Source organism: Phyllopteryx taeniolatus, chromosome 21 (genome assembly GCF_024500385.1).
Source record: "Phyllopteryx taeniolatus isolate TA_2022b chromosome 21, UOR_Ptae_1.2, whole genome shotgun sequence".
In the NCBI taxonomy this organism is placed as follows: domain Eukaryota; kingdom Metazoa; phylum Chordata; class Actinopteri; order Syngnathiformes; family Syngnathidae; genus Phyllopteryx; species Phyllopteryx taeniolatus.
Window position 1 is genome coordinate 12,102,642 of NC_084522.1, and position 12,705 is coordinate 12,115,346.

The 12,705-nt window shown below is 40.6% G+C and overlaps 1 protein-coding gene across 2 annotated transcripts; it reads left to right on the forward strand.

Moving 5' to 3' along the window:
- The first annotated feature begins 216 nt into the window (after positions 1–216).
- prdm1b (PR domain containing 1b, with ZNF domain) lies at positions 217–11,933 on the forward strand. Of its 2 annotated transcripts, XM_061760341.1 has the most exons (7): positions 217–375; positions 864–1,160; positions 5,447–5,566; positions 6,513–6,753; positions 8,597–9,513; positions 9,594–9,722; positions 10,186–11,933. In XM_061760341.1, exons 2-7 carry the CDS (start codon positions 990–992, stop codon positions 10,750–10,752), a joined length of 2,145 nt encoding a protein of 714 aa, XP_061616325.1. In that variant the 5' UTR covers positions 217–375; positions 864–989; the 3' UTR covers positions 10,753–11,933. The 2 variants fall into 2 exon arrangements, with proteins under 2 accessions (XP_061616325.1, XP_061616326.1); XM_061760342.1 differs by lacking the exons at positions 217–375; positions 864–1,160; positions 5,447–5,566 and adding an exon at positions 6,122–6,272.
- Positions 11,934–12,705: the final 772 nt, after the last annotated feature.

Consider the following 12,705-nt stretch of genomic DNA (forward strand, 5'->3'; position numbering starts at 1 on the left):
CTGCTCTTCCTTTATTCATTCATTATCATTTTGTCTTTGTGTGTGCGCGTGTGTGTGTGTGTATGTGTAAGCATCACAACAGCCACTCGCTTGACCAAGTGTACAACGTCACCGATGTTCCCCGAAACCAACAGTTGTGTGTCAGATGGTTCAATCACATGACCGCGGCCGCTCGCCATTGGCCGGGCGGTCAGGCTAAAAACCCTTGGCGCAATCCCGACTCAAGAGTTTCGGGTGACAGTGGAAGCGAGTAGCCACGGGATCTAAGAAAGAGAAGACAGCGAAGACAAGAGAGCAATTGAGGTCAGAAGAAGCCATGGAGGGGATGGCCTAACCAAAGAAGTGATGCTCCAACAGCTGAATGAATGTGCACAAGTAAGTTTGGAATTATTCATCATGTTCAAAACCTTTTGAACATAAAGATGGGTGGAACTCATGGCATGTTGGACCCCACAGACTTAGGAAGTACTCGTTCCACCAGAACAGCAGTACAAATAATTGTTTGCAAATTGTTTTAATTCAACAATCAATTTGGGTATGCTTAATTAGGTGAATAATTCATTTGGGGCCAGTTTAATTAAAATGCGGTGATTGCCAAAAAGTGTCAGTAAAGTTGTTATATTAGTTTAGTTAGTATATATCATTATTTTTAGGGATTGAATTAATGTATCTCATTCGGATCAGGCGACTAGATAGCTTTTAAAGAATATTTTTACAATCATTTTAAAACTAAGAATTTTTAAAAATGTAACTGTTTAGGAGTTGTATGGACATGCTTTGTTTCTTCTATACTCCCGCACATTTTGAAAGACAGACATATTTTAATGCTGTTCTTTCTTCTGCATCCATCTTTCTTTTTTCAGATTCTGAGCTTTAATCAACCTACCTAATACCGAGGGACTCAAACCCAAGCAAGCCAAAGCTTTTCTCTATACCAAAGCGAACAGAAGCCCTTCCGTCACCTGCAGTGTGTTTCACAGTGTCAAAAAATGAAGAGGGATAGCACACCGGGAGATATGAGCGCTTGGAGGGAAATGGACTTCGCGCTCAACTGTACCTACATTGTACCGGATCAGGTGTCAAACCCAAGTTTCAATCTGCCGCAAGCCATGACTTCCATTCCACGCAATTTATCTTTTGAATACAACAAAGACAACGAGGTAAGAGCAGTTTTGGTTTGTGAGAAAACTAATTTGAGAAAACCTTATTCCAAATATAAAATGTATCAATTCCCTAAGAGCTGCTGGATGTTTCTTATTAAGCTTGTGCTTTTTACACTCTCTATTAATTCTGAGATAATATTTTGTTGGGCCATCTGCATCGGGTTATTCAGTCCCAACCAAAATTGCTGACTAATGCATTTGTATGTGCGACAGAGAGAGACAATGTTTCATTCCTCATAATTGCCTTGAGTTTTTGTGAATAGCAAAAAACTAACAAAAAAAGCTTTACTTTCTCTTTAAATACAGCAGACAGACACACAAAGACACACACAGACGTCAGGGATTTTGCCAGGTGATCTTATCTCACCTTGTTTGCTTTCTTATTAACCATGCATGGTCTCTTCACTTCCCACAAATTCTTCCACTCTGGTGATTCATGCATTTTGCAACAACATTTAAGTCAGCTGACTGCTTGGCTTCCAAGTCAAATAAAAAAAATTGCATTGGTTGAGCCGAAGTTTTAAATAAAAAATTTTACTACAGAGAGAGTTACTGTGTATTTTACGGAGGAGTGAGGGATGGCGTGCAAACTAATCTTTGCGGTTGTCTGAATTGTCCTCTTCCTCTTTTTGTCTCGTCAAAGATTTTGTCAACACTTTCGTTCTTCTGCTTTTCTGACTCGCATCTAACCTAGATGCCGTGTTTTTATATCATGGTCCATCATCATATATCATTTTGAATCTTCCTTTGGTGCATCAGTGTTTTCTGATGAAGAATGCCAATAAGGAAGTAGCCAAACACAATCACGCTATTTAGTCATGATCTGTGCAAACTGGCTCTTGTCCAGCGTAGTTTCCTTTCCTGAAATACGACTCTTCTTGTTGTCAAGGTGAAACTGTTTTCCGAACTCATTTCAGGATCATAAAATAATGCTTGCCCCTTTGTGTGAGTTTGTGAAACTCTGTGGATGACTTCAGAGTCAGTCACTATCCACACACTTCCTGGGAAAGGGTAGGTACATTCTCAAATGCAGGCTTTAAGACTCATCTCACCATTACACATAATGAAAGTGGAATGGAATAGGGGGTTGGGCTCCAACAGGTTTCAGCTCTTCTAGGAAAACATTCTCGAAAATTTTGGAATGCGTCTTTGGAAGTTTCAATCAAAAAACAGGTGGGAGGCCAAAGGTCACTGATGTTGGTGGGAAAGGGTTACAATCCCCTTTGATGTTTAATGGGGTTGATGTCTGGGCTCAGTTCAGTTCAGTTCTCTTTTACACCACCATCTAACCATCACTCATGGATTTGGCTTTGTGCACTGCAGATCGAAAACGGACTCCCCAAAACAGTGCTCACAAATTCAAAAGTGTAGAATTGTCCTTTATTTCTTGGTAAAATGAAGTACATATTCAGATTCAAGGGGACCGTTGGGCTCTTGTCTGTCATTGATTTATTGAGTTGCATATCCCTGTAGCCTCATCATATTTATGCCAAAACAAACTTTTAATGTACACTCGTTATTCTGAAGTGTGCCCTGAAACTAGGGGCACGTGGCAGATGGGACATGAGCAGTGGGTGCCAGTTATGGGGAGCGGAGGGGAGTTGTGGGGGGAGGAGTGTTGTTGTGGAGCGTGTGTGTTGAGGAGGGACTAGACGAGGTGGGGGGCGATTTAGGTTAAAACCAGATGATTAACTTTCGTTGGGAACAGGCTGGCCAGCCATGCAACAGGCCTCAACCTGGCAGGCATACAAGCTATTTCCAATTCTGGGGAAAAGAAAAAGATGAGTGATTGGGGGTTGGGGGATGAGTGTGATAGCGTGGGTATTCTCAAGATGGCCCAGCCTTCTTTATTGCGTTCTTCTGCGCACCACACGAGCACCCCCCAACCCCAATTCCTGCTTCCCCCTCCGCCTTCCTCCCAACAACCTGAGCAGTTGAGCATCGGTAACGCGGCGGCACAGCGGTTCGTTAGCCACGCAACACCGGCTTAGCACAATGCGCCCTGTCACACCAGTTCATCACATCCAAGAATCACCTCACTTGAACATGCACAGCCACACACGCCCATGTCCTTACTGACCTGCTCCTGCCATAATGAAAAAGCACACTTTAAAGCACAACTCTTTAATGACATGATAAACAACCAAAAAGTGTTTGGTTTTCAGGACATGCTGTTGTTTTTAATAGTTGACCTTTGCGCAAGCCGCTTTGGTAATCCTTTTGAAGGGTAATTCTTCAATGGCAGGAAGAGGGAGAGTGTGTTTACTCACGGGGGTTAGTGGATTGGGGTTGGGGGCGGGCTCATTTTTAAGATGGAACACAAAGCTCCTGAAGACATTGAGGCCAAGTGTGACACAGATGCTGCAGCCTGTTGGTTGTGAGCGTGATTGGGGGTGGATTGCATAAGGTTGACGCCAAGCTTGTCATGTGACTAATAAGGGCATGTTATGCTTTAAACATATCAAATCTTCAGGGGACGGATCACTACAACAAAACCTCTCCATTTTCTGATATCATGTGGATAGGCACAGAAATTGAAAATAAAGTGCAGATTTTAAATTACTACAAGAAAATTGTTAGTGCCATTGACGGCTTTACAACGCAAATATTCATGTTAACTGGGAAGGCTAGCAGTGAATGACATATTTTAATTTTAATTCAATGATATAAAAATAGGTGGACGACTGGTTAGCACATCTGCCTCACAGTTCTGAGGATCGGGGTTCAAATCCCGGCCCCGCCTGTGTGGAGTTTGCATGTTCTCCTCGTGCCTGCATGGGTTTTCTCCGGGTACTCCGGTTTCCTCCCACATCCCAAAAACATGCACGGTAGGTTAATTGAAGACCCTAAATTGTCCGTAGGTATGAATGTGAGTGGGAATGCTTGTTTGTTTATATGTGCCCTGCGATTGGCTGGCAACCAGTTCAGGGTGTACCCCGCCTCCTGCCCGCAGTTAGCTGGGATAGGCTCCAGCATACCTGCGACCCTAGTGAGGATAAGCGGTAAAGGAAATTAATGGATGGATGGATAATAATTTTAATTTGGAGGGAAATAATTTTCAATATTGCGAGCCCAAACGTACAACTGTGTTAAGATGAGGACTGTTCAGAAATTGCCAATGTACCTTTTAGAAAAATACATTTAGTAGTCAATGTTTTAGCCGCATCACTAGGAGCATGTAATGTGATTTTGCAAATGTTTAAAATGTCTGGATCTTGCAAAATAACATGAACGTTTTGTTTATCAAATATCTCACGATACTTCCCAATATTTGCAATATATTGTATTTTTCTTGTAAGTGATAGTGGTTGCTGGTCTCATAATTTTGTTTAAATAAAATTGATAAAAACAAACTTGAACTCACTCACAACAGTTGGCAAAAAAAGTTGCACACAAAAGAAGTGTGACTTCTTGTGCTTTTGGTTGTCTGAGATACCACCGTGGGTCAATGAAGGCGCATACAACATTCATAAATAAACAACAGGTCAAACCGCATCTTGGCTCGCTTTGCTGCGTGTCACATTAAAGTGGACAGGAGGTCAGGGATCAGTAGAGTAGTAGGTGAGAGAAAGTGTACTGTAATTCCATCACTGGGTAAAGTCATTAGTGTGGAAAGTAGGCCACCTTGGAGGTTTAAACTTTGCCTTCTGAGCTGTCTGGGTCAATGTGAAGAAGCCACCAGCATTACACCAAAGCAATGAAACATTATGCAAAACAGGAATTAATGAAATTTTTTTCTTAAATCTTGATCTGGTACCCTATCTTGTGGCCTCATGAGAATCAAGTAGGAAATCATGAAAATCTAGAACTTTATAGGGCAAGGACCCATGATCGGTAACTAAGTCGAAAATATATTTTTACATTAGAGCGGTAATGTGACTTCTCCTAGCCAATCACAGCAGAAAGAAAATTATCATTATGACAAACAGATAATTTTTAGGAAAGGAAATTAATCATACTTTTATATAATTATCATTACAAATGATAACATTGCATGTGTATGTCAAATGTAGTAAAACAAAATCTGTGAATTCCGAAGTATCTTGATGAGTGCCTTTATAAAGGGTTATTACACGCAAACTACTATGCAGCCAACGAAAAGCACTCCATATAATATAATAGGATAGCATTACATTTAGTTCAGTTTAGAAGCGGGGTTATTGTTTAAGATGCACAAAATAAAACGTTTTTTTTACTAATTTCAGTACACTTTTTTTGTATGAAAATTTTCCAGTTATATTCCAAAGGTTGTATGCTAACTTTACGTGTGATCTTTTTTCAAGGTGAATGGTGTGTTCAGCAAAGAGTACATTCCTCAGGGAACTCGATTTGGACCCCTGCAAGGAGATATTTACACCAAAGACAACGTCCCCAAACAGGCGAACAGAAAATACTTCTGGAGGGTAAGCAAACAAAACAGAAACTCCATATACAGTACAGATCTCTATCTATCTATATACAGCATATACTGACTCGTGTTCCATTAAAGCCAGATAAAGATGTTTCATTTGACGCCTAATGATCTTTCTGCTTTAGCATGGCCTTCATTGGCCCAGTTTTTTATTTTATAACTTGTAATCACTGGTGGCACAGAAGTTTAAACGAAAAAAAGGTAATCTCTTATTGGTATTTACTGGCACTTGCTGTGTCACTCAGGAAATGTAGTTACTCCCAAGTAAATTCCCATTCAGTCTTTTCCCCACGAATGGTATTTCCCTTCCAGGGTTATTTCCTGTAAGCCTATGGGCAGAAATGTAAAGTTCCGGGGATGGGAACCACACTTATGAACACAACAGTGCTGACGGCAGTCAAGTACATGCTTGTGTAATTTGGCTGCCGTCCAGTTTTTTTTATTTTCCTTCTAAGAAAAAGTGGAACTGTCTGTGACTTGACAATGACGAGAGTGAAAGGGAGAGCATGACACAGCAAAGTGGACCACGCCTCCAAGCTTCAAATACAATGACAGCTCAAGCACCAACACACAGGAGTGACAGAACAGCCACTACACACAGTGCTGTGCACACTTGAGGAACGCTGTCCAAAGGAGTGTAACACACTTTACAATAGAACGGAAGGAGGACAGCGGATACTTTACTGTACATGGCAGGGGTGAATGTTCATATTTTTACTCCATTTATGAATGCATATTTAATCCCCTTGATACTGATTTGGCAATCAACAATTAAGATATGAGATTACTGTATTTTCAAGTGTGGTCAAGGAGGAATATTACCATATATATATATATATATATATATATATGAATTATTGTGCTGCATACAAAGTAAATGCATTCACTTCAAAATGGGAACTGTTTTTAATCAAAAATGTTTTTGGGGCTTTTTGCAGATTTATAGCAATGGGCATCTGCAGAACTTCATCGATGGCTATGATGTCCACAGGAGCAACTGGATGCGTTACGTCAACCCGGCACGATCTCTGACCGAGCAGAACCTGGTGGCGTGCCAAAATGGCCGGGATATCTACTTCTACACAATTAGGCCTGTGGAGACCAAACAGGAGTTGCTCGTGTGGTACAGCCAGGAGTTTGCCCAGAGGTTGTGCAGCCAGCAGGAGAATACCAAACACAGTGAGTGCAAGACAATACGAAATATAAATGAGGCGCATGATAAAAGGAGCAGCGATTAGGACTGTCAGTCTTAATGAGCTTGCTTTTATTATCTAACGCGGTGATTTTCACTGTGGTACAAGTACTGGTAGTGGTACATGGGCTCTCTCTAATCTAATTGTATGCGAAATGATCACTCCCTAAGTACAGTTCTTTTGTGTTTAACTTTTTAGTACGTTTGTTTCTCAACTTTTGTTTTTAATTTTTATTGTGCAGTCTGTATGTACATTGTATACACAGTATGTACTGTTTAACTGAATCATTTAATTAACACTAATGCCTACTACAATACTGTATTTTAATGTTGGTTGTCATGGTGGTACTTGGAGAGCCAAGTATAATTTTAGGTGGTACTTGGTGTCAAACCTTTGAAGAACCACTAATGGTGTGTTAGTCTGTCCCTTTATTGTGATATTCATCTAGTTGAAGAATGAGCGAAACAAATTCAAAGGCAGCTGATGTTGATGTCTGCTGTTTTAAAAAAAAAAAAAAAAAAAAAAAAAAGTGTTCTTGATTCTTCTCCCTTTTTAGATCTGATAACATTTAGAACACTTTGACAATCTTCGACAGTCACTCAGTCACTGATTATGATTAGCTAGAAAATCCCTTCACTGCAAAGTAAATTAAGACATTAATTCGCTCTGTGAATGTTATCGCTCTCTGGGGCAATGCAATTTTTTTCCTGTCTGGTTTAAGGTACGAAATCCAATATTTATGAAAGATTACAAACACGCGCTTACAGATGTACACTTAGATCATGTGATATAGTCAAATGACGTGTGAGAATGATGCTGTTTAAAGTCCCTCAGTGAGTCATTCTTTTAAAAAGCTATTGACCAAACAAAACATCCTGAGTGATTGTCCATTGCTACAAAGTCTAATGACTCACACCAACTTAATACACATGATGTGTCGCTATTTAACCCGGTGACTAATGCTACAGCAGTGTAATTACATTGTAAAAGTCCTAAAAGCAGTCACTTAGGTTTCATGACAAAGTCAATGGTTGCTCAATATTTGTCAACTCGGATATTTTTTTTCAAATAATATATGACCTAGTTTAGCTTCAAGGTAAAATACAAACTTTCGCAAAGAACTTTATGGGCGCATTCTAACTTGTTAGCCAGAGGGAAAGACGGAAATCAGGTCATTGCCATCAACATGAACAGTGATGGAAGATAAAATGAAAATGCTGATGCAGTGTGTAAAACATACGGTAATTATCGCTTCGAAGGCTCGAGCATGACATGACACACAGACACTCACTTTACCATCAACCCACAGCAACATCATTACTTTAAGAGACAAATAGAAACCTAAACCGCGTGGTTTTATGTGTTATGACTCAAACCTGATACTACTATCATTTTCCATCACAGGGAGTGGCATATGTAGGTGGATGTGTTTCTCAAGACACTTATGTCTCAACATGTCCTCATACTGTATGAATTTTAAATCATTGCTATACATTATAATGACACATTGGGAGTCCTTAATATTATACCTACAGGAGATACAAGCAACATTGTTCACACTTCCGGGAAATAATCGTCCTCTAAAAAAAAAAAAAAAAAATGTACCAGCATTACCAGATAACTATTAACCCTTTATTGCTCAGTGACTGTTTTCTGTCAATGTCTTTATGTCTCAAAAGTGTTCTCTGTCAATTGACTGTCTGTTGTCGTACTAGAGCGGCTCCAACTACCGGAGACAAATTCCTTGTGTTTTTTGGACATACTTGGCAAATAAAGATGATTCTGATTCTCTAGAACAAGCTCAACAGGTTTTATTTCATCTCTCACAGAAAACATGAATGTTGATGATGAGCAAGAGAACGCCAAACAGCACCTCCCTCAGCAGATGTGGCCCAAGGACAGGATGAAGGAAGAGGTGAAAGAGGAGAGAAAGGATGAAGAAGTGGATGTGGAGATGTTGGGGAGAGACACCCCTCCTGATACTCCTGATGACCAAATCATGGATTTCAGCAAAAAGATTGAAAAAGAGGAGAAGATCGACAGGGATCCAGAGGATTGTGGGTTCATTCCATGCCCTCAGCCTGAACAAAGAGGACTAGGCCATGGAATGAATCCTCCTTACTTACCAGAACACCTCCCTGCACTATCGTCTGATCAACGAAATCTTCCCCTCCACCTCCATGGCCTCTACGGCCACAGGGAAGGGCTGGTGTCATCTTACCCGCTTTACCCTCAATCTAGACCCCTGCAGCCCACCTACCAGCTCCTTCCTCCCTTCACCTCACACTATCCTCGCCTCCTCCTCCCGTCATACTCCCCTCCATTTCCTGGAATGCTGCCGTCCAGAGGACCCCTCCGGTACGGCAGCTATCTGGGCACAGATGGAATCCCATATACTCCCCTGAGCAACACTAATCTACTCTCAATGTCCTTGCCGTACCCGTCATCCCCACAGGGTGGTCTGAAAGAATTAACCCCTAATGTGTCACCACCAAGAGGTGCCCCAGCGACACCCGAGCTCTCTCCTCTTCCCAAGCCAATGAGCCAGCTTCCCTCACCTGAACATACTTCCTCTGGCTGCGAGGAGGCAATGAACCTAACATTGGACATTACCAAAGGCAGCTCAGGGTTCCGCAATCGCCCTGGGCACAAATCCTTGCCCTATCCATTGAGAAAGCAGAATGGAAAAATCAAGTATGAATGTAACATCTGCTCAAAGACGTTTGGACAGCTTTCTAATCTCAAGGTAACAGTTAAAACAACCAGCTGTTTCCATTTTGTTCAAGTGCTTGCCTTTAACGCCATTTCCCCTTTGTCTGATCATAGGTTCACCTCCGAGTGCACAGTGGTGAGAGACCTTTCCAGTGTAACTTGTGTAAAAAGAGTTTCACTCAACTGGCCCATCTACAGAAGCATCACCTCGTCCATACAGGGGAGAAGCCACATGAGTGTCAGGTATGTTAGAATTCATGTCCTTGTGTTTCCTGGTAGTAAAAAACAAAACAAAAAGAAAAACTGATCTGCAGTCAGGAGATTTAACTGGTATCGATGCATAATTGTGAAAAAGGAGTGTGTGATAAACAATGTGTAATTTGTTACCGCTGTCATCTTTTGTGGTAACAAAGTCTAATTGAAGTTACATTTAGCCACTACCTAATGTCTGTTACCTAACAGCATTGTAATGGGTTTATTTGCATACATGACAAAAAAAGTGGCTGTGAGTGCTGTCAAACAGAACCGGTCTGTTATAGAGCGCCTGTTGTAAAGAACTGGAATAACAATGCAACTATAAATCATGTCACAATTGCGTAATTCCACTTTGAGTCCAAAATAATCCCCAACATCAATACTGCCATTTACCGTACCTACTTTTTACGTCACCCTTTGAGAACTCTCAAACACGTTTCTGTTTTTCCAGGTGTGTCAAAAGCGCTTCAGTAGCACCAGCAACTTGAAAACTCACCTTCGACTCCACTCTGGGGAAAAACCTTACCAGTGCAAGCTGTGCAGCACCAAGTTCACTCAATACATCCACCTCAAACTGCACCGCCGCTTACACAGCAGCCATGACCGTCCTTACCACTGTCAGCTGTGCTCCCAGACCTTCTTCCACCGTTTCTCCCTTCGCATCCACCAACGCAGCTGCTGCACGGCCAATTCCGGCACACCCGTCAATGTCCACATGAAAGAAATGCTAGAGCGCTTCGATGCCAGCCAGGAGGCCGACACGCTCACGGAAACTGCATCAGCGCCACAGGTGGAGGAGGCTGTGGAGAGATGGCTTGCTCGTACTTTGGAAGGTGAGGGGAAGGAAGACCAGAAAGAGGCCACCTTTCTGCTGAAAGCTCTGACTGTGGCTATTAACGCACCCGTAGGCCAATCAGCACCGCCTGTTTCCCAACACAGCTCTCCAGCAGCCTATCAGGAAAGAGCTAGCGTCGTCCATCTCCACAAGCGTTCAACAGTGAAATTGGAGGGTCAGTGAGATACAACGGAACTAAACCTTGAAAGGAACAAAGGAGATTTAAAGATGGACAATACCACAAATAGAGAAACCAATGTCGCCAAAAGTAGCCTCTGTTTTGACTGAAGACACAGCAGGATCTTTTTTTTTTTTTTTTTTTTTTTTTTTTTTAATGTGAGCAGCACCAAAATAAGAGAATTCCAAAGACTGGACTTAGGGACATCTACATGGACATGATATTTTATTACACATACACAGATTCTGCTTCCTCCCAATTAATATTATAAAAATGAAAAACGGAGGATCTTGTTAAGCTGTGAAGTAAATTACTTTTACTCAGGTAGATTTTCTTTTTTTGTTAACTTGTGTTTTTCTTCTGTTTAGAGATGTTTATTTATTTAGGTGTTTTATTGTTTAATTGAGGGTAGATTTTAAAAAGACTCAGGAACTGTAACAATAATGTCTTAGTTTATCATGCTTGGTTTATTTTGCGTCATATGTTTTTGTGTGTCCGGCACATATTACTTTCCCATGTATTAATTTATTTATTTATGATGAAAAGGGTAAAATCTGCTATGTTTAATTTGCATGTTAATGAGAATTTGCCAAAACATATTATAAACATGGTTTTCAAATTCATTTAGCAACACTAAGACATTGTAGACCAAACCAAATCACCAAACGGAACAAAATATAGCCTAAAACTGTTTTTGATTGATTCCATAAATACTGTATACCATTATCTCCTACTCTAATGCTTTCAGTCCTAACTTATTGATGACTCATAAAGTAGATATCTGTAGCTTTGCAGTGTTTTTTTTTTTTCCCAGGTGTTACATACAAAACTATTTAATTGTCCAATCAAAACTGAATCCAAATCTTTTTTTAGGTGGTACAAATAGAATACAGTAGCTGATTCTGTACATCTGTGGTTTTTCACATTGGCAATAAAGATAAGTAACAAAACAGCAGTTTACCATCAGGAGAGAAACCAGAAAAAACAGACCAATTGGCTTTTGGTGGAAACCAGAGCCTTACATTTAGGAAATGAAACCACAAAGTTAACACTGTACGAGATTTGACCCAGTAGTTTATTTTTTGGAAACAGGTTTGAGATTGTAAGAATTTATATGACTGAGATGAGACTATTTTGATCATACTTTTATACGATGTAGCATAATAAAGATATTGTTTCTACAGTATACGTTGGGTCGGTTTCGTGTCTGTTTCTATACTGCGATTGTAAGAGGAAGATGATTAGGTTTTTTTAGAGCATAAACTTTTTATCTGATATTAGGGCAAGGAATCATATTAGTCACTATAAGGTAGTGTGATTTAGCTCAGCCAACTGAGACAAGGAAGTTAATAAACTTGAGGCACTATTATGAAGGTACCAAAGTGGAACTATTGGGAGGAATATTGGCGAAGAGCAGATCGAAGCAATATTTGTATCCATATTGTTGCATCTACTATATAAGCGTGAAAGGGTTTTCATTCCGTAAATGACATGAAGGCTGTCTGCCAGGTCTCAGAGGTGTTATGAAATAAGCGAACACTATTCACACCCAAAGATAAGGGACTCAAAAAGAAAATCCCTGTAATATGTGCAATGTGCCATCAACTGTGCGCAGTTTGTTGGCCATGCAGCAACACTCCACAAAAGAACATGAAGAAGGTTGTCGCTGTTTTAGAAGCAACAGATGTTTGAAGACAAACGGTGGAGCAACTCATGTAGCCAGATAATATAACTGTTAATGGCATACAGTATATTATTAGTCCTTGATGAAAAATGACTAATATTATAGGTTCTTACTGAGTCACTTACAGGAGTAGTAGTAGTAGTAGTAGTAGAAGAAGTACCGTATTTTCACGACCATAGAGCGCACCGTATTATAAGGCGCAGTCTCAGTTACGGGGTCTATTTCTGTATTTAACACATACATAAGGCGCACCGTATTATTGGGCGCAGGCATG